Consider the following 21,820-nt stretch of genomic DNA (forward strand, 5'->3'; position numbering starts at 1 on the left):
CACCCCCTTGGAGGCAAATTGCTTTGCTGCTCCTCAACTCGGCAGCGCTGCGTCCCTTGACATTTCCCAGGGCAGCGATGCAGGGTCCTGCTGCCGTGCTTCCCCGCTACCGTGCAGAATGTACCAGCAGAACGTGGGTTAATGGGGCAGGCATGGCACAGAAAACAGTCACTCTGGTGGAGTCATTAGGATTTGCTGGCAGATTGCCTGCTCAGTTGGTGCAATTTTACACTCATTTTCAGAGCAAGCTTAAAGGGGAAACCTCCACTCGCTTTGAGGCTTCACAGCCAACAGGAGGCTGGGGCTTGCCTGCCGCTGCCCCCATCTCTGATGAACAGCTGGCTGGAAATTCTCAGCTAAGCACTTACTCAAATGATTTTTTGTTGTTGTTTTGAAATTGGTATTCAAGGCTATTTAGAATGAACGGATCTGTATGGGTGAAATTGCAGTCTCCTATGCCTTGGCTTTCCAAAACTCAGAGAGCAGAGTCTGAGCTACATTTGGAGGGGAAAACAAAATAAAACAGAATACATAACCTTGTGCCTGGGAAGGTGTAGCTGAGCAAGTACAGCTATACTTCAGTCAGTACCATGCAGACATAGCAAATGTTTTTGGTCTTGGTCCTACAACAGGCTTCAGCTGCATGTGAAATTAATAGGAGCTGATAGCACACAGCTCCTGAAAGGGTTAGGCTATCACAGCTGTGGGACACTGTAATTTATTACTTGTGTAAAGAGTTAATAAGAAGAATAACATTACATTTGTTGTCACACGCAGGACTGAGTCACATACTAATTTTGGTGGTGGTGGGGGAAACCCACCCTGATATTATATTTATTTTACTTCATTGCTTAAAATGGGTTTGCACCAAATAGAATCTATTAATCTTTTTGTCTTAGAAAACTTCAGTTTCCTTGTGAAATATGCAGCCCTAGTTAATGCTTTCTGATCTGGAATTAGAGGGTTAAGTCTCAATCCCTCTCTGATTTATATTTCCCTCCCCTCCTTCCCAGCTGTGGACATGGATGGAAGATCTGCAGAAGGAGCTCTTAGAGGATGTCTGTGCTGACTCTGTGGATGCGGTTCAGGAGCTTATCAAGCAGTTTCAGCAGCAGCAAACAGCCACCTTGGATGCTACCCTCAATGTTATTAAGGAAGGGGAAGATCTAATCCAACAGCTCAGGTAAGCACCCACCTGAAGGACACGTGGTGAGAAATCTGCTGTTTGCTGTGTTTTAGGTGTGCATAAATGGGGAAATGCAGGTTTGGGATTAACAGGGAGAGTTTATTTATTTATTATTATTATTCAATTTCTTTGATTAATGTATTGAAATTTGCACTGAGTGATTTACGTGGACTGATTAGAGTAGTCTGTGTATCAGCGTGGGCTGCTGCTTGACAGGGAGATTATTTATAGGCACAGCAAAGTGAATTGAAACAAATGTGTTTCAGGTGAATATTTTTAGTGGATATTTATGGAAGATTGTTAAATAGTTGTGAGCCGGGACCTTGTGATTTATACAGTTAGTCCTGCTATGAGAGAAGTGTATTCCTCTTAATAAAACACGTGCATGTCTAACAGTATTCAGTCTCTCATTTTGCATGCAGCACCCTTCTATTAATCTTTGTCCATGTGGGGTTTGTTCGTACTGTCAGGGAGAATGCTTTCTGCCAGCTCTGCTTGCATGATGAGTTAAAGCAGCTTGTTTTACCTGATTTGAAATACACAAAGTGACTGGTTCAGGGAAGCTGGAGCTTTTAGCTTTCTTAGTCTGTATTTGTAGTAGAACTCATGTTTGCAGGGAGCATAGGAAGCCTACCACTAACTTGTATTTCTGAGGGCTCTCTCACATGTTCTCATTCACAGTGATTTCCTATGGCTTTGAGTTCATTAGCACAGTGGAGTTTTCCTGCCTCTAATGACGCTACTGAGCCCCAAACCATGAAATCTTTTGTTCTTAAGATCTTTATACTGTCATAGATTGCCCTCATCTACCTCTACATAATGTCTATACTCTGCGTACGTGCAGAATGCATGTCCTGCACCAAATGCAATGTGTCTTATACATTTGAGCCATGGCTGTCAGTTTCTTGTCTTAGCTTCCCCAGTCTGATGCCTTTGGATCTAACATGAGAAGTGCAGAGCCATGACAAGAAAATCCAGAGGTGCCTATTGCAATCTGGGTAATGAGATGAGCTGGTGGGGCTCCACCCTTAGGAGCCCTGCAGGAGCCATTGGGTCATCTACTACAACCATGGGCTGAGCTTTCCTCCATAGTCTCCACGAGGAGAAACACTGTAAATGCCTCATATTGCTGAATGTCACAGAGAAGAAGGAGAGAAAAGCATGGTTTTACTTCCTGAGACCAGAGTTGGAAAGAAAGGATCAGGGGGAGAATGAGCTGGGCTCCATCCATCCGTGCATCTTTGCTGATGAAATAGTAGGAAGGAAACATGCTGTACTTAGTATGCTGCCAGATTGAGGGGGCTAAAGAGAACATACATATGGCTGCCCATAACTGGTTAACCAAAGGTACACGTGGCATTCTTGCGAAGTTTAAGGTACCTCTGAGAGATCATAGCAATGGTGAAATACTGAATGAAAATATTCTCTTGTTGCTCCACCCACCTATTGGTATAACATTCCAGCTTGAACACACATGGAGAAGACCATGAAAAGGATGCTGTGTAAAGCTCATCAGGTGGAGTTGTGGTATTGCAGAAAGTGCCTGCATTGAAGGAGTCCTGGTCTTGCCTGTCAGATTGGCCTAAAGGTTTTTGCTTGCACCTGGGAAAGCAGGATGTGGAGTTGTGCAGTGGTCGGGGTGATGTTTGGGGCTGGGAAGTCAGCAGAGCATCAGTATGAACAGCATTCGTGGAGAAAGGCTGCTGTAGTGGCTGTGAGGTCATGCAAGTGAAGAGGTGAACAGGGTACGTCTGAGGTCATCTATTTCAGTGTCAAAATTTTTAGCTTCAGTCTTTGAAAAGCAAGAGTGGTCTCAGATTTGAGACTTTTTGGGAACTGGTGTCATGCTTAAACATAGCACACAGCAATTTCCAGAGCTGACCAGTCAAGATGATCTCTGATCCAAGCATCTGACAGCACGGCCTGCAGTGTGACCCTAGGCGCATTCAAGGAGTGAAACAGAACTACAAGAGAAAACATGAAACCACCTATGCATGTGCCCACTCAGTTTCTGTGGCTGCTGGCAAAAGTAAAGACCGCATGGAAAAAGGAGGAAAAATTGGAATCGATGCAGTCTTCCCTTAACACAGCATTGCATTTCAGTGTGTGGGTCACCCAGTATGTGCTGTGAAGAGCTGCTGGAGATTGCAAACACTACAACAGTGAAGAAGATGTAATACAGCACTCATATCAAGCGTCTCACAGCACAGGTTAAAATGAATAAAACTAATGGGATCTTGAAGAAGTTTTCGTTTCTTGTCCTTATCTCTGAGAGCACAGATTTTGGTTTAGAGAAGATCACTGGTGTAATAGCACTCTGTGTCTCCTTCAGATAGCACAGGAAAGGCTCAGCTGCCCAGAAAACTTAAATACAATACCTGGGATTGCTCTTTGCAGGGAGTTTTCAGGGCCTTCAATGACTGATTCAGGAGACAACACCTATCAGCAGTGTAACACCGTAGATAATATGAAACCACTTTTCTCAATCTTCATTATTGTTCTGAGATGAGCACCATTCTCAGAAGTCAACACAAAGATCTTCTGAACTGCATTTCCAGAAGTGCTGCTGAGGGCAATAGTTCTGCACATCCATGAAAGTCAGAACAGTGACTGCCCCAGTGAGATGTGAATGAACAGGAACCTTAGGGGTAACAGTAAGGCAGGGAAGAGTTACGGATCTTGTTTTTCTAACAGTAGCTCAGCATATGGGATATCGATAATGGGTACATTTCACTGAGCTTTCTCCCAGTTAAAGTGCTCAAAGTGATTTCAGGAGCAAAGTGTTCCTTCCAAACAAACTCAATAGCAACAAACAAACCCTGATTGTATGTTGCCCAAAGTTTATTTTGTATTTTGTTTTTTCCAGTAATTTCCCTGCATTTTGAACCCTCATTTATATCCTTTTGAAGAATACTGAGTATCTTTCAAAAATTCTTTCCCTAGATTTCTTATTGCCAGTCAGAACAATAAATCTTGTGATGGAAGCATCCAATCTCAGAAATTTGTTGTTCCAGAAGGAAATCTTTCTCAAATTGAACTATATAGGGATCTCAAGGCCTTATCTGAGGAGATCATGGAAAAATACCAGATTATTTCATCTCTTTTTTTTGTATTGCATCAGCCACTGAAATGCAAGTGTGGCTTGGTTTGAAGAGTTAAATACTTGATGAAATAGAATTTATAAAACCAAGTGTGTGTTTAGATCCCATGTGAGGTCTAATATCTGCCAGCCTTGAATAATTCATTGAGTCATTTAGGTATTATATGAATAGTAATAATTCTGCATTTAAATGAAGCCTTATTTCTTGTCCTTTTATAGAAGACAGGTGCTGACTGGAGTAAGCAAAACACGATTGAATGTGGCCTCACGTTAAGCTATAGTTTTTAAATCTCTCCTCGTTATCTTCATTTATCCTGTCTATGTACAACTCACAGGTGGAGGCAGAAAGAGACTCTGTGGTCACCAAGGAGGTGAAAACACAAGACTGACAGAATGGGGCACAGACTGTAAGAGCTGAGGGGAGTAATATCAGTGCAATATTCCCTTATAGGCAAGAGGAGTTGGAAGTTCATGCTTCAAAATAATACTGGAGCATCCTGAACTTCATTGTATCAAGTAGAAAGCATTTGAGGAAGAAGAGGAGAAGCATGTAGAAAGAGCAAATAACTAAGCAGTTATTAGCATTCTGTGTTTTTAATTGTATTCTTTGGGTTCAGGTGTTCAGGCAAATGCTTGTTCTTTTTCTCAGTTACTCTTGCTGACAATGTTCAATTAAGTTTAAGTTGATTGCATGTTATTTTGATCTGACCCTACATGATGGCAATATGCAAAGAGCAAAGCACAAGCATTTTCTGAGGACATTCTTCATTTTGCTAAGTGTTTATGGAAGGAAAATTCAACCCAGGAAGGGGAAATAGAAACTTAAAAAATTAGTAACACTAACACTGTTTGACAATGGCAGATTTCATGGGGACTTTTACTTAGCAGCCCTAGCTGCATTTGGGCTCTTTTGGACAACATGGTGACCTGGCAGTATCACCTGACCTTTAGCTTGACCTCCAGTATTGTTCCCTGTACAGCTTGATGCACTGATAGTCCAGTATGTGCTGGTGGATTTGTAGTTGTCCCAAGTTCACGACTATGGCAGAACTATAGACTGATGATAAATGGTGATCCTAAAGCCTGCTGTCTTATCCACTCCATCCTATTACGCTTATTACGCTGTTGGAAAGAGCTGCACACTGTTAGGGTATCTCATGGGGCTTTCATGTAGTTTGGTTTAAATCTGCAGGTGCTAACACATGACTTCAAGGAGGCTAGACAGAGAAATTCATTACATCTCAGATTTGGTTTTGCTGAAGTATCAAAGCCAAGTCTGGCTTCAGACTTTACTTTCTGGTACTTGTTAATGCTGGGGGACCTTCAGTGGTACATTCAAGGATACGTATCAGGTACAGCAAACTGCCCCTTCGTACCCAGCCCACTGGTTAAAGCACTTCCTTCCCTGTTTATGGGGAGTGTACTTGGAGCAATGACTGACTCTCACAGGCACACTCATTTTCCTTACCTTAGTGGAAATGCAACTGAAGAACACCTCTGTACCATGGAGTTTTTGCTCTATAGCAACATGAAGTAACCCAGAGGAAATCAAGGCATCCCTATCTCCTTAGTTTAAGATGCTGGCAATTCTGATTCAATTAACCTAACTGAAGAAAATGCACAAAATTAACACGTAAGGGCCCAGGGGACTCGGTGGCAGCTCAGCTTGGTGCCTCTGGGCAGAGTGAGTGTAGCCTGAAGCAGGTGAGTCTCTCTAGGACTGAATGGGTTTGCCAGCTGTGCTCCTTAAGAGAGCTGTTAAGGTGGATGTGCCATTCTTCCCCTCTCTGCCCCTTTGACCCCTCACAAGTGTGTCAGGTCACAGCGTCCCAGCACAAGAAATAACAATCCCCTCGTTCAAGCTTTTTACTTGCCTTGAAGCTCAGCTTTAACCGTGCTCTCTGCCTTGCTACAGGGACTCCGCTGTTTCCAACAATAAGACCCCACACAACAGCTCCATCAGCCACATCGAATCTGTACTTCAACAGCTGGACGAGGCCCAGGTACAGATGGAAGAGCTCTTCCATGAGAGGAAGATTAAGCTAGATATCTTTCTTCAGCTCCGCATTTTTGAGCAGTACACCATTGAGGTAAGAGCTGGCTGCAAGACCTGGGAAAATGAGAGCAAGGGAAAGGGGATCTGTGTAAACTTCTGCTGGTAGGATGCCACCAGAAATGGTCAGTGCTTCTGGGGTGTGTTCTTCCTACCTACACCACTGGTCTGTTTTCAGGTCATGGGGAACTTTAAGTGTTTTATGATGAGATATTCCAGAGGGTGTTGTTTGCAAATCTGTAGGCAGTCTCATGGTGGATACTGATAATTAATGGGAGCCTTCGTATGCCGTGTTACACCTTGGAAGTGTTTATTCTAAGATGTGACATGATGAATTACAGTGGAATAGAGGGCTGAGAAGAGGGAATTTTAGGTGTTTTAATCTATAATTGGATGCGAGAGATATAAATCAGGGAGAAGCTGAGCTTTCCTCTTGTGAGTGCTAAGTTAGGTGAAAGCTGTTGTACAGTGCTTGTTATTAATGTAAATTAAAATAGATTAATCAATCAACACTGTTTTACTCAGTAGTTGTATACAGACTTCCTTATAGTGGGAGACTGTATCCCATGGGAGTACGTGTGTATATCTATAACTGCGTGCATTTCAGATCAGCTAATATTGCTGTGTGTGCATTTGTTGCCCTAAGACTGCTGCATTCACAGCTCAAGAGCTGCAATATCTAGTATCACCTGTATTTAAATGGTAATATACAATGCAGTAATGTGGCACATGGTGAATAATTAAGATTTTGATTCTAAAGATATGAATTATATGTGAATACCTATGTTTACATAGCTATAAACAGCACCTATGTTTTAAAAAATGAAGCAAAACATGAGAAACAGTGCTTCTGGACACCCAGAAACATACAGGCATATATAGAGAACCTGTGTGGGTCATGAGTCATTCGTAAGATACCAGCCTGTCTGTGTTTCACTGAAAGTTCCAGGTGTGCAGCAAGAATTATGTTGACTTTATGTAAAGATTTTTTTAAAAAGACAATGTCACAGTTTTCAATTCCTTTCCCTTTGTACGTTGTCTTTCAACCAATGATTGCTGAGACCTATGCCATCATAGATTACTTTACTGATGGGGCAGCTGAAGCATCAAATGAGGGACCTGGGTAGTGGGGGTGGGTGGATGGTTGAACAAGATGATCTTAGAGGTTTTTTCCAACCATTATGATTCTATGATCAGCTGATGTGGCTGGTCCTAACTGACTTTGCATCTCATGACAGAGATAGAAATGCAGTGTGGATCCTTCTGTTTTGTTTTGGACTTAGTCCTGCACATTTGGAGTGCAAGTTGTATATAAAGATGTTTAAAACTGGAAATGCACTTCAGAGTCTTCTCAGATCAGATTAGCTAGAAAGGACTTGGAGAAAATCATCGCTTAGTAGTCATTGTAGATCTGCTATTTCTTATCAACAGAACATCTGAATTCCCTCTGCAGGATTAATATATTACAAAGAAATCTGAGAACATGTTTCATAGGGAGCTTACAGGCAGATGATTTTTGTTAGGAAGCTCTCTCTTCTGAGTGGGGAAATATTTTCATTTAAAAATAATCATTAAATTTATAACTGAACACGGAGAGAAAAATATCATATTCATGTCAGTATCTTAAATTTTATGAGTACATCTATTGCTCAGACAACAAAAACAGTTTAGTCGATAATAAAAAAGGTAATTTGAAATAACATATTAAATGATACATTTATACTGTGCATTTCAAATAGCTGAATTGGCTCAAATTGACTCAATACCAATCCTTAGAAAGGATTGCTGTCAGTTACCTCAGCCGTATAATAAAGATTCCAAGTCAATGAGGAACTTATCAACATTAAGAAAATTACCTCATGCTTTGCTAAGAAGCAAAAAGATGTTTTCATCCCCATAATTAAAAAGCAGATAGTGTTTCTGATGGTTGAGTATTCTAAGCTTGTAAGGGAAAAAAGATGATGAAATTTAAATCAGGAAATTAAATACCTTTTCTAACTAAAGGCAAGTAGCTTGAGCTGTGACTGGAAATGTATTTAGGTTTTAATTTTCTATAATAGCCTAGATCCGGCATAGATTAAGAACAGTGAAATAATGTGTAGCAGTATGATTCTCAAATGAGTTTCTCATTTCCTAGTCTAGCTAAGCCCCCTTCCATCTGTCCAGTGTGTGGTGGGTGCCATATTGAACATATCCCTAATAAAGTCTCTCTTACCTGCTGCAAACGTGCTAATCTCTCTCCTTCCTGCACTCACACAAACCATCTGCAAAAAGTGGGTCCAAAGCACAGTGCTGTTGTAGTGGAGGCTCTTCTCAGCATGCTTAGCTAGCAGAGGGTCTTAGCTATCGGCATTCATTTTTAAGAAGAGTGGCTGAGGTGGTGGGATTTTTGACCCAGGATCTTCCAGCCTGGCTGTCTACGTTGCACACAGTGCTTTGCTACGTGGGTTGTGCTTTCAAAACAAAGATCTTGTTTGACTTGGGTTTTGAAATGGAAACTCCACTGGGTTTCTGAAAATTAGCCAGTAGATCTTGGTCTGGCAGCAAAGCAGAAGCAGGTGATTCTGGTACAGCTGCTTCACCTTCTTATCTCCTCCTCCCAAATCTGAGTGCTTTTGTTCTCTGTGCTGCTTCTGTCTTGTTAATCAAAGTGTTTCCTATTTCCCCTCTGCTCCTGTGTTCTCACCCTTACTTCTCAGTTTCTTGAGCTCCTGGGAAGCCCTCATGATGAGGATCCCTCCCTAGGAACCTTGGCAAGAGCAAAATTTTGCTTCTCTCTGATGGAAGCCAGAGGGGTGCAACTGGGAGCCAATCTCCTAGCAGGCTTAGGGAAGGCTACAAGTTAAATCTCAGTCTTGGAATAGTTGCATCTGATATTGTCTCTTTCCATCCAGTTTTTGTACCAAATATATATATATATATATATATATATTGCATTTGTTTTCCCTGCTGACACCTCTTTCTTTTTAATTGATAATGCAAACTTAGGGAATCTTTCGGAGTCACAAATGGCAATGAAGTGCTTCGCCTTTATTCATTTAAGCTGTGTCTGAATGCCATTTGCTCTTTGGAGACTTTCCTGCTCATAATGATCTCCCCAGATATTGAAGTCCATGCTATGGACCACATAACCCTTTCCTTTGGCACCCATTCCTAGATTCGCACTGTACCAATCTGCTTTGTAGCTGCCCTGGGTTATGAGCTTTTCCATAATCTTTTCTTCCTGACAGAGGTTTGGAGTCCAGACAAACTGCAGGATTAAAGGTACTTCACCAACAACACACACTTCCATCTACTTAAGCATCACAGGCTTTCTCTGTACTTCAGTGAAATCTGCCAACAATTGTTTCATTTTGTCTTCAGGAAAAGTATTTTATGTAAAGAGAAGCCACCTGCCTTTCATAGAGAAGACCAGCTGCATTCAGTTAGGACTTCTAAGGACTTCTGAGTCGCCCTGGCAGCTTTTGTGTCGTACTCGAGTCAAGGCAGGTTTGGCAGATATGAATTTGGATACAAACCCACAGACACATAGCATGTGCTGCCTTTTCTTTTTTTGCCTTAATCTCATTATATTGACTGATATTTACACTCCAGGTTCTTGGGTTAAAGTATGAAATCCTAACTATGACAACACCTGGAAACCGGCATAACAGAAATATGAGAGGGCCCTGCTATCCCTGTGGGAGGTTATTCTGCCTTAGGTTTTAAAACCATAAAGTGACAACCTATTCTTTATTTAGGAAACGTATATAACTTTGATGCCTGATATGTTTTATTCCTTTACCAAGTCATTGCACATTTCAAGACAAGACGGGATCATTAGGATTATATGATTGGACTTTCTGTGTGATGTATACCACAGCTGAGTTTGTGCAGCCAACCAAGTAACTCAGGAGATTTCATGCAGTGTGAATGTGGTAGCTGATCCATTGCAAGGAAGTAGGGTGTAAGACCTGAGGGACAATAGCTGGCGGGCTTCAGCAGTACTGCTGGCACCGCACTGAGCACATCATGTATATGGAGCATAGTAGTATCCCAGAAATATAGCCTCACTAAAATCTGCAGAGTATCCTTTGTCCATGCTTCAAAAAATAGTCGTTTGAAGGCTTATTAACCATAACTTGAATGAATACTAGTCATTAGGGAAGTGCTGGATAGCCGCAAAAGAAGTAAATGGTAAAATGCACTGAGTTGCAACCCCTAACACAATGAATACCATCCAGAGCATAGACCACAGCCTTCAGCATATGTTTTCTTTATATCTTTTGTACAGAGATGATCAAATTCACCTATGGGCCACTGTAAAACACGAACTGAGAACAGGAATGATCTCAGCTCATACCTGTCTGGCCACAGTTGTTGATTATCTCCAAGAAAACTTCTTTCCTTCCTCCCCAGAGCTGCCCAGCTCCTTCCTTTTGCATGTTCCATTTCCTATCATGGGTCTATATAGTGCTAGGCAGAGCCAGTCTCCTGTAGTGGTACAGCAGTGTACTTTCTGGGCCAAGCATAGTCCTGGAAGGGATTCTGGGCATTCCTGCTATACAATATAAATTCGATCTGATATGCTTTTTGTCTTTCAAAAAGCACTACGATCTCTAGAGTCTTCACCTGTTGGTTAACTAATTTTATACCATTTCTTTGGCTCCATTTCACCTGCTAATTAAATTTTTCAGATTTGAATTCACTTGCTGGCTCTTCTGGCTTTTCACATCCATCCCTGAGCGTGAGCTTAGAGGAGCCAGCTTACAGACAGTAGTTTGATTCACTAATATTTACAACTTGCTTGAGCATTAGCAGAATCTTTCAAGCTGTCTGGTTGGAGGTACAAGATGCTTTATAGCCCCTCACTAACTTATAGTTGGCATTCAGAAGTGAACTTCTTTATTAGAAATAAGAGCTGCTGAGATCTTGAGATACACTGGTAAGAAAAGGAATGGTAAGAAAAAATTTCAGACCCTTCTGTTCATATACTGGAATCTTATAATGACTCACACTGAGGTTGTGTTTTTTTTCTTTTTTATATGCATAGGTTTAAAACTGCACATCACTTCATTTTAAGGAAGGTAAGGCACTAAGCTGTCCTGGGTACCTTTTCTTCCTGCTTCTCTTGGTATTTTGGAGATTCAGGAACCAAAAGCACTGGAGTGGAATCATCGCTGTGACAGCCTTTTTACTCTTCAGCAGCACAGGTCCGCACTAAGCCAGTGTGGTATCTCTGCCACATGTCAGAAGAAATGGGTGACAGTATTGTCACACTGTACAGCATCAACCCAAACCAAGACCTGAGGAGGAGGAACAGCAAACTTTCTGCATGCATGATTTGTAGGAGTGACAGCTTCATTTGCCCTTTCCTACCTACATTTCCTCTACCATAAATCTGCAGCTTTAGTCTGCTCACAGACCCACTTACACTGTCATATTTAGTCTTCTGCTCTTCCAGCTTGCTCTGAACTCCAAAGCAGAGCTGAATGCTGTTGCTCCTGGCATGCCTAGTACCCAGACTGTGGTATAGATCTGGTCTCCTCTATTCCATTACTTCATTATAACCTCTTTCTTTCTGCACTCACAGACATTGCCTTAGGGTCCAGGAGTCAAAATAACCTTCTATTTTCTTCCTTTTTTTTTTTTTTTTCCTTTGCTAGATTCCCTTACCTTCCCTCTTATCCACCCTCACTCTCTCCTTATGCCAAATGTGTGGCTCCCAACGTTTTTGTTCTTGGAGAGAGGTGGATGTTCCCCTTCCTTATTTCTGAGATTTGCCTTGTGCCTATGTGACTATTATCCCATCCTGCCTCATCCCAATGCTCTACCCACTCTTCTTACCTTTGCTCTTCCTCCTACTTACACCATCACTTCTCTTGCAACCTGCTTCCTACATTTGCTTGTCCTTCCAAACCATCTTTACTCTTTTGCAGATCCCTCTAGCAAAACCCACTCTCTTTGTGTTGATAGCAATTGCTCCAAGGGTAGAACTTTCTTTTCTTCCTCCTCATACACCCTTTCCCAGCCTATACTTCAAAATATCAGCTCCTGTATGATTCATTCACCATATAACATTCATTTTCTCATACTTGATTCCTCGTTTCCCTCTCCCACCTCCTTCAATTGGCAAACAAAAATTTCTGGTTGGCATTAAGCAGGATGACTTTAGGTATTAAACACTAAATTAACTCCAAGCAAGCAGTGTTAAAGGCTCAGCACCACCATTTCATAGAAAATTTCAGCAGCAACATCAAAAAATAGATAGGATTTAGATATGAAATCACTGCTGATGTACAGTTGCTTGCACAGCAGCTGCTTTAGCTTGGATGGGCTCTTTGTCTTAATCCACAAGCGCGCTGCGGTATAGGAGTGTGATGGTGGGGCAGCTTCTGTTATTGTTGCAGTTGTTCTGTTTAACCTGCCTCCCACTTCTCCGTAGCTTTACTCCCTATCCAGCACTGAGGATGAAAATGTCTCTCTCCCCTGTCATGTTATCTGCTGGTGTTGCAACGTGGTAAATCTGGGAAGCAGCAAAAGCAGCAATGTAGTAGTAGTGGGATTTGGTGTATCTTATGTTGCAGTCTTAGGAGGATGCTTGTCCCAGAGTATGTGGTCTAGACTGTAGACTGTGGTTGCTGTGTCTGCAGGAAAGACAGACCTGGCTGATGTAGTCTGTATATCTGTTATAGTCTTGTGATAGTGGAGCACAGCACAAACCCAGTATTTGCTCACATGCTGATGGGAACTTTTGTGCAGTTCCTGCTGCTCTAATACGGATATATTGGGTAGCTCACTGAATGCTAGCTCAGGCTCACTACCTGCATGATTTTTCTCCTCCCATTATCATGACAGCAGGAACATCTATTGCAGGTGAAGGTGGATTGTGCTTTCTAGGCTCACTGTCAGTATTTACTTTTGTTGTGCCTTTCCCTCTCATTAACACCCATGTTACTTGACCTTCCTTTGGTACATTGATCCTGTTTGTTGGCCACCAACCTTATGACCTGCAAGGAAGAAGTGTGGTTCCTTCCAGAGTGTGGTTGATAGTGAGAAGTGTGTGTGCAGATTTCCTTGGAGCAGAGTGAGCGTTTGGATGCATCTGTTAAATCTGGGATCAACCTGCTGCTTTTACCAATACAAGCCTGTGCACTTCCACAGTTGCTGCTCTTGTGACCCTTCTGCTTTGGTACTGTTTCTCTCTCATCCCACAGCAGAGCAGAGCTCAGAGCTTCTCTCTTTGCAGGGTTCTTATTCTTCCAGGGCATGTGAAGGATGCTGAGGTCTGTTTAGAATCACAAACACTGTGAAGAAAAAGGAATAAACATTAGAAGTGCTGTCATTTCTTCCCACCAAAGATCCAATAGATGAATAAACTCAAATCAGCCATTCTTCTGGGTCACAAGGGGGCTAAACATGTTTAAGGCCAAGGAAGCCTTGTTTCTGAGACAATTCCTGACATTGGTTTGATATAATTGGCTCTTACCACAGTTTAGGAGATGGGGCTACATCAGATGAAACTGTACTAATTTTCACCATATTTATCAATGCCTGACCTCTTCTGTGAGAGCATCCAAGGTCCTTTTTTAGACTTGAAAAATATACATGTGTAGTTAACTGGACTGCCTAATTACAGCCCCTTCCTAAAGAAAAACAAATCATTTTCCCCTATATCCCAGTCAAACTAGTTAGGTACTCAAATTCAGACTGGGACCATTTCCAAATGATCCAGTTTGAAATACAGAAACTGCTGGGACTGTGAGACACTGGCTGCACAGACAGGAAAGGAAGTGTCTTAATGAGATCTGCAAAGCAGCATGGTCTCTGGGATAGGGCACCAGATTGGGATTCAGGAAACCTGGGTTGTTATCACAGCTCTGCTGTTGCTTCTTTGCCTTTGTGCACTTTAGATTCTCTTCCAGCCATCTGTTTGTCTTGGTTATTCAAAGCAATGTACCCAATCTTCCTGTACAAAAGCTTTGCCTGAGGAACTTGGTGATGTTCCACCTCTTGCTGTGTCTGACTCCTTCCTCTCTTCCCCTAACCCAGCACACGGGGTAATTATCACTCTTTCCTGAGCCCCCACTTGGAGCTGACTTCCCTCTTTCCTCCTTTCTGCCCACTGTCACTGGCTGTGATCCTTGTCCCTGTGGGAGCTGGCACTGGACCAGCCATCCCTGCTGGGCCTGTCCGACTGTCTGGAGACACTCAGGTGCAATCTCAGCCCCAGTTCCTGGCCCTGACAAGACAACACGAAGCCTTTGGGTCTGGCCTTGCATCCCCAGGAGTGTACCAACTTGTGTCCTGATTGCCATTGCTGATCTTTCCTGATTAATTGGAACCACCCCACCAGTTTGAACAGGAGAATAAAAGCAGCGCTGCTCAGTGTCCCTTTCATAGCATATGGAGAAGGTGCTAATAGAAATGGCATTGAAGCAGAGAGATTTAACCCAGGCACTTGCACTGGGCTTCTGGGTCTTGGCATACTTGAAGATGTGGATGGGACCATCTGTTGATTCCTTTGTGTGCCCATCCTCAACTTTGCAGGTAGTTTGACCCTCCAGAAGACATTTTTCCTGGCCTGAAGATGATGTCCATAAACCTACACAGAACAAGATGGTTTTGGTCAGAATCCCCATACTGTAGCATGGCTGTAAGAGCAAACTAATGTAACACATTCTTTGGCTGTTTTAATCTCTTCTACTATCATTACTTAAGGCTGCATGTTAGGAAAAATTGGTTGGCAACCCTGTCCATGGCAGGGGGTTGGAACTCAATGATCCTCAAGGTCTCTTCCAACCCAAGCCATTCTGCTATTCTGTCATTCAGTTCTGCTTGCAAATAGTCAGGTGTCTTTCTCTAACATAAATACATTGAGTAAAACACTTCTCCTGCATCTACTTCAACCATTTCTTCACAGCTATTGAATCTGCCAAGAAGCTCCCACAGTTCAGGGATTCCAGTTGTAGCATGTAAATGAATCAGAGGCTGCTGGAGTCAGGAATGGGGCCAAAGGAACAGTAGAGATAGTTATGTTTTAAAAGTAATTGAGTTGAATGGGTGATAGGAAAAAGCTGAAGAAAAACAGAAACTCTTCCGGTTGTTCACATTCTGCCTTTCACCTTGCAGCTGAGATCCTAGGGTTTTGGTTCAGTAAATCTGCCTTTTTACTTCTCTCAAAAAAGAACTGAAAGTCTGTGTGTATATTTTCCCTTCTAATGCAAAGCTGTGCAGTGCTATTCATGCTAATGAAAGATGGGCTGAGAGCTGGTCCTTTTGAGTTCCCTTCCAGTGACTGCACTGCATTTGTTGTTATGCTTTCTGGAAAAGAAAACCGAGTGGAAAATGTTGGCTACTGAGGAAGCGGAGCATCTCACTGCACCCAGGCACTGAAGAGGACTTTTATGAGAAACAGAGAATCTCTCACTATATTGTAACATGCCAAAGTGTGAATCTTAATATCTGGGTTTAGCTCTCCTCCATCTAGCTTTGACAAGTTGACCTATGAATCAGAATTCAGGCATATATGATTTATTTCCACTCTCCTTATCCTTGTTTGTTGCCACCAGCACATTCCTTCTTTTTGTCTGCAATAGCAGATTGTGGTATGAAGAAACTTGGCTATTTAGGTGGGTTAATTGTGTTAATTGAACAGGCAAAAATAGAGTACGACTTCAGTATTGGTTGAGTAACTGTGGCTTAAGATGTGAAACACAGAAAATACAGTATATGGACTGCTAGAGTCATCAGGCTGCCTGTTTGAATTAGGATGCAGAGAAAGTGGCAGAATATTTTGCACATTCCCATGAGTTATTGGCAGGTAATATAGGCCTTTGGTGAGAGCTAGGTCTCCTTTGTGATGCTCCTGGTGATTCACCCAGCCCTTGAGAGCAATGTTTCTGTGCTGTGCTTTTCCCGTTCGTAGAAGTCTGTTATTTATATTCATTCCCCAATGTGAAATCTTTGAGATCTACAGAAGAAATTTATACGGGGCCTATTCCTGCTAAAGCTAGCAGAAAGAAGCTTAAAAAGACTTCAGTTCCTTGAAAGCACAACATAGGGCTACTGCGGGGATTAACTCATTGATTTCATAATAAAATGTCACATCTTATGATGTCTTCTCTGTGAACAACAGGTAGATGCTGCTCACAGTGTACTAGATCAGTAGTAATTCTGCAAATGTATTAGTTATCCATGCTTAGAGCTTAATGGAAGCAGGTTATAATTTAAATTCTGTGAGAAAAAAGAATGAATATTATTAACGATAAATATTTCCATCTGCACTACTAACATATGGAGTGATGCAGAATGTTTTAAGAAACATCCAGGGTGTTTTGGGATTGTGAGGACAGAAGTGTCACTGTATTTTTGCAATTCATTTTGCAATGTTTCTTTGTATAAATTTGAATTTATTCGGAAGCATTTAGCTACCATCCATATGAATACAATGTGTCTTCCTTTACAGTGCCCTGTTGACTGTGCAAAGGAAAAAGAATTTGTCATGTTTCTTGTTGGACTGATAATCTTTTCATGGATTCTTGGCTAGGCAAAAATATAGCCATTAAATGGGCCGAATCCAGAGTATTGAGGCTGTGGTTCTGGATCACAGTCACAATGTGAAGTACTTCAGTTATTAATGCGTGGTTTGAAATCAAGACTTTTCTTCGGTCTTGAGTAAATATGGTGTCTATCTTGTGCCCATAAAGGTTACAGCAGAGTTAGATGCCTGGAATGAGGATCTGCTGAGACAAATGAATGATTTCAATACCGAGGACCTTACTTTGGCTGAGCAACGTTTGCAGCGTCACACCGAGAGGAAGTTGGCCATGAACAATATGACTTTTGAAGTCATCCAGCAAGGGCAAGATTTACACCAATACATCATGGAGGTCCAGGCTTCAGGTGAGCAAAACAATTTGTTCTCTATTTTATATCAGAAGGAACAAAACAAAAGGGGAAAAAACACCACCTACAACAAAAACACATTTCAGAAATACACCAGTACGTACAAAGCACATCAACTTGTAACATAATTCAGTCTGTTGTGTAGCTTTTCTCCACAGCCGGAACTGCTCCATAATTTTGGAGAATTCTTTGAGTCAGGATTACACATCAGAAATGGATGTTCCTTTGAAATGGAAATTCAGTATGGAAGTAAAGCTGAATTTTAAGTTTCATTCAGAAAGTTTTATACAACTGCAGGCCAATGGAGTTTGTGATCTATTCCAAGATAAATGGCAAGCAAGAGAAAGAGGTGGAGGGAGAGAGAAGCTAGTTGACCAAAAGCCCTATGGGAGAGAATCCAGATATGAGAGCCTTGAAATTTATCATGAAATCGAATTCGTGTTTCCAGCCAGCTTTAATTGGAATTATTGTGTGTATAAAAAGGGAACATGATAAATCATAGTGGAATTTTCCTTTTCAATGTGCATTTGGAAGTTAAAGATAGCCAGTTGGATGCAAAAAGCCTTTGGCACATGAACTTAAGTGACAGACTTGATTCATGTTGACAGGGAGTCAGTCTGGTTCATCTACTCTTCTCAGCAATAGGATCCTATTTCTAAAGCATCCTATGCATCAAGATTTTTGTATCCTTGCATTTTTTGTTTGGAAAAAGAGTCTCATAATTCAGATTAATCTCTGCATAAAGTCCAGAAGTGAAAGTTACTTGCAAAGTCTTTTATCCTTCTCAAATGTCTGGAAAAAGTACAAAGCAAGAGGAATTCCGTTCTGTCTCTCCTCACATGCACTTCCAAAACAAAGATTTTAATGGATTTATTCTTTGGCAAACATTTTACCCCCGGTCACTCATCTTTAAAAAAAAATTAAGTATAAAGTTGGCAGTATTCAACCTGATTGGCAAGCTGTACTTAGCAGAGGCTGAAGGTTTGCTATAAGAATGTGTTCAGAACTTGACAAGCATTGTGTGAATCATGTGTGTGAGCTGATATGAGCTCTGCCAGTGCTGTGTCTGGTCCTGTGCTTCAGCTCCCTCGCTTTCCAGGGTAGCAAATTGGTCCTAATACTTCAGTTACTATGCATTTTTGGTACATCCTGGAAGCCTTCTAATGTGAGCAATAATTCGTGGGAGGAAAAGAATATCATCCAGAACAGTGCAGAGTCAGGAGCATCAGGGGCTGCTCTTCAGGGGAAAAAAAAAACCCTAGTAATTCTGTGTTTATGAAGAAGTTAGAAACAATTTCTTTTGGATTGCAGACAAAAGATCAGCAACCAAATGAAGTGACTTTTAGAATGTTTTTATAAGATTATCTGAGATCTCTTTCTATAAAGCCTACCCGATAAAAATCCATTGCTCCCAAAGGCAAGGAAACAGAAGCCTCATGGGGATGCAGAGTAACTGTAGTTAATCAAAGGTAATGGTCACATCTGCCATGCACAGAATGCTAAATGCTGGAAGAATGGCAAAATAAGGGAGAGAAATTGCTCTTGGGAGCCTACTGTTTCTTATTTTAATAAAGGACAGCTATAGTCCATAAAAAATTCATTTAATTTTACTCCTTCTTGCTGAGTCCTATATCACAGTCGTTCAGTGCATGAGAGATGATTGTTCTTACTGCCAGAACTGCACACTTGCAGGGGTTCTGGGAAATCAACTGCTATTGCTGCTTCCCATTGTACAGTGTCACCACTGCTACCATCAAAATTCAACCACAGTCATAGAAGATAAAGGCAGAAAGATTTTTTCAGGGACATCCCACCTAACCATCCACTCTTAAGTGCTTGAGGTTTCTTCCCTTCCCAATACCTCTATTTTATCTTTATTTTTTTTAACGTATCACGCAGGAACCTGATTTAATTTTGATCATTCAGGAGTTTGGCTTGGATGTCCTTAAGCCAGCAAGTCTGTCAGTTAGAATTACATCCAGGTTTTTCCATGCATAATGCCTTTTTCACTTGGAAATCTTGTGCAGGTAGAAAAGGATTGTAGACATTTGCCCATGTCTTTTGCATGTGTGATGCAGACATGGAGCAGCAATTGCTACCAGGCTGTGGAGTGTCTGGAAGTCCACATGAATACTGTGCATTGGAAATAGCATATCCAATTGTCCTACAGTAGACCACATCAGTCTGTACAGATAATCAAGGCATCTGTGTACATACCACGTATCTGCAAACCCACTATTTCCAAAATGCCAGACAGCACAGAGTTATGTCCTGTGATTCCTTCCACTGGTGCAGCACGTGTGGGTAGACCTGCTTTGGATTAGCCTGTTTTCATCATAAGAATAATTACTCTGCAAATGAATGCTTGAATTTGTTAGGGACCATGTAAGATCTGGGAGTCATGACACATCTGCAGTTCCGCAGTACTTTCAAAATGTGTTCCTACCTCACTAATATTGGTGTCATTTGGGAAAGAGAATTGCTTTAAGGGAATGCTGTAACAGTATTCTCAAGAAGACTGACTTTTTAGTGACCCAGCACTTTCTATTTCAGTGGAACTGTCTGCTGTTTTTCCAGGCTGATTGCAGCTCTAGCATTGATATCAAAGGATACCCTGATCAGAGAGGACCTGTGGGCAAAAATGTGTTCAGAAATTCTCAAAAAAGAATAATGATTGTTGAGTGTCTGGCTCGATACATTTGAAGTGTTCTGATGTTTCCAAAAGAGGCAGTCTGGGCATTTCTGAGAGTTCAGGACCACTATTCACAGCAGGGATTTAACACCCTGACCCAAGCTGCACTGGTGACACATTCAAGACAATGGTGCATCCATCAGTCGTTCAAGTTCTAGGTACTAAAAGTAGTTAATGCTCTTGGACTTGATGATCTGTATGGGTCACTTCCAACTTGGAAAGTGACCGAGTGCACACAATTATTTTGTTATTAAAGTACATTTGCATTGTTAGCACTGATGTCCCCATAAACACTGCTGTCAGGCGTCACTCAAGATTACGGATCTGTCTAAGGCAACTTTCTCTAAGCCAAGCCTCTAATATGCTGAGAAACTGATGTCGGGGAAATTTACACAGTCCCTGCCTGTTATGTGGAAAATTCAAATCCTTGTTGTGTCCCTGATGTCAAACTTAATATCATTCATGTCTTTTCCTAGCATTGCATTGCTTCAAAGTGAAATGGAAGTCTGTTTCATTTTGCTTGTGATGTCGCATACAGCATAGAAAATAGATACTGCAAGAAGAAGATGCTGCATTGTTGTGTTGCAGGCTGGTAACAGTTCAGACTATGAGCAGCTTCAAAGCAGCTCCAAAAGGGCTTTGTACAGGTCAAAAAGCAATACCTCTTCCTTATGCTGAATAGTATCATACACTGCAATTAGCTCAGCTGTAACCAATGCATGTTGGCCAGTGTGGGTACTCTTTACAATTATTATTAAAAAGTATTTTCAGTTCGTTATCTTCCACTGATATCTGCTGTATGGGCCAAGGCACTAGAAAAAAAAAAGAATGGCAACCAAGTTCAGTTTATCAGTCAGTTGCACTTTCCTGTCTATCAAAACTTAATGTAAAGATTTTATGTATGAAATTATTCTGAAAGCAAAGGTTTCCAATTTGCAAACCAATCTTTGAGAAGAATAAGTGCTCTCGCTGCATGCACTGGCATTGCAGAATAAATCTGTGTGACACATGACAAGCACAAAAGGGCAGACCATTCATCATGGGGAGCGCCGGCTGCCCTTGGATAGCATCCCAGGCAGCTTGCTGGTTGCTGCTGATGAGTTAGCACAATCAAAACCAGACCAGCTGAGAGTGCATGAAGGAAAGCGGAGCATTTAATATCAGAAAGGTGTGGTGAAGTCAAGCATACAGGAAGCCCGTCATGTCCTGAGGATACAGAACCATATGCAGGCTAATTGTAGTAACAATGCTTGGTGTCTGGCATTTGAAAAAGACTTCTCTCCTAAGAATGGAAGCGTATATTAGATTTCCAGATCTTAAATGGGAAGCCAAGGGTCATTCCACTTTATTTGGTAACAAAGAAACTGTTTGGTTTGGGCTGGGAAAAGGGAATAAGCCAATTGCTTGCATTCCTTTGTGCTTTTTCTTTTTTTCTTCTTCTTCTTTTCATTTATTTTTTTTTCTGTTAAAACCAGAAACCAGAAAAAAGAGGATAGGGTCAATCATAAGGTCATATTTATTTTGTGTACTGTCCTCTGTGGATACCACTGCGAGCAAGAATGAAGGTTACAAGCCTCTGAGGAGGAGAAAGGGGGAAGAAAAAGCATCTTGCTAAACCAGTTTTAAAAACAATATCCAGCCTTCTGTACAGCAGCTTCTAATTAGCACAATTCTTGTATAATGTCCTATTATTCCATGAAATCAAATGGCTTTGGAGACAAGTGTAGTGTTTTCTCAGCATTACTGCAGTCTGATTATTTTCATATTACGTTGCTGATCCTCCCTGTATTGAGGCCAATGGCAAAATTCCAGTTGACCTCAATAAGGGAAGAGTCAGGTCTTTATTAGTTTGTAATTACAGGGATTACTGTAAGACAGGATGGCATTATAACTCCTCCAGGC

At 41.5% G+C, this 21,820-nt stretch overlaps 1 protein-coding gene across 25 annotated transcripts in view; it reads left to right on the forward strand.

The window, feature by feature from the left end:
* The window catches only part of KALRN (kalirin RhoGEF kinase), a 434,749-nt gene that overhangs the window by 272,628 nt on the left and 140,301 nt on the right, over nt 1-21,820 (forward strand). For all 25 annotated transcript variants that reach the window (XR_014947909.1, XR_014947910.1, XM_085552327.1 and 22 more), the window contains 3 exons: nt 1,014-1,183; nt 6,202-6,376; nt 17,028-17,223. Coding sequence is in view for 23 of the 25 variants with exons in the window: in XM_085552327.1 (XP_085408453.1) it covers nt 1,014-1,183; nt 6,202-6,376; nt 17,028-17,223 (541 nt within the window). In the remaining 2 variants the exon portion in view is untranslated. The remainder of the gene's footprint in view (nt 1-1,013; nt 1,184-6,201; nt 6,377-17,027; nt 17,224-21,820) is intronic.

Source organism: Coturnix japonica, chromosome 7, assembly GCF_054131305.1.
Source record: "Coturnix japonica strain WE chromosome 7, WE-NBRP24, whole genome shotgun sequence".
In the NCBI taxonomy this organism is placed as follows: Eukaryota; Metazoa; Chordata; class Aves; order Galliformes; family Phasianidae; genus Coturnix; species Coturnix japonica.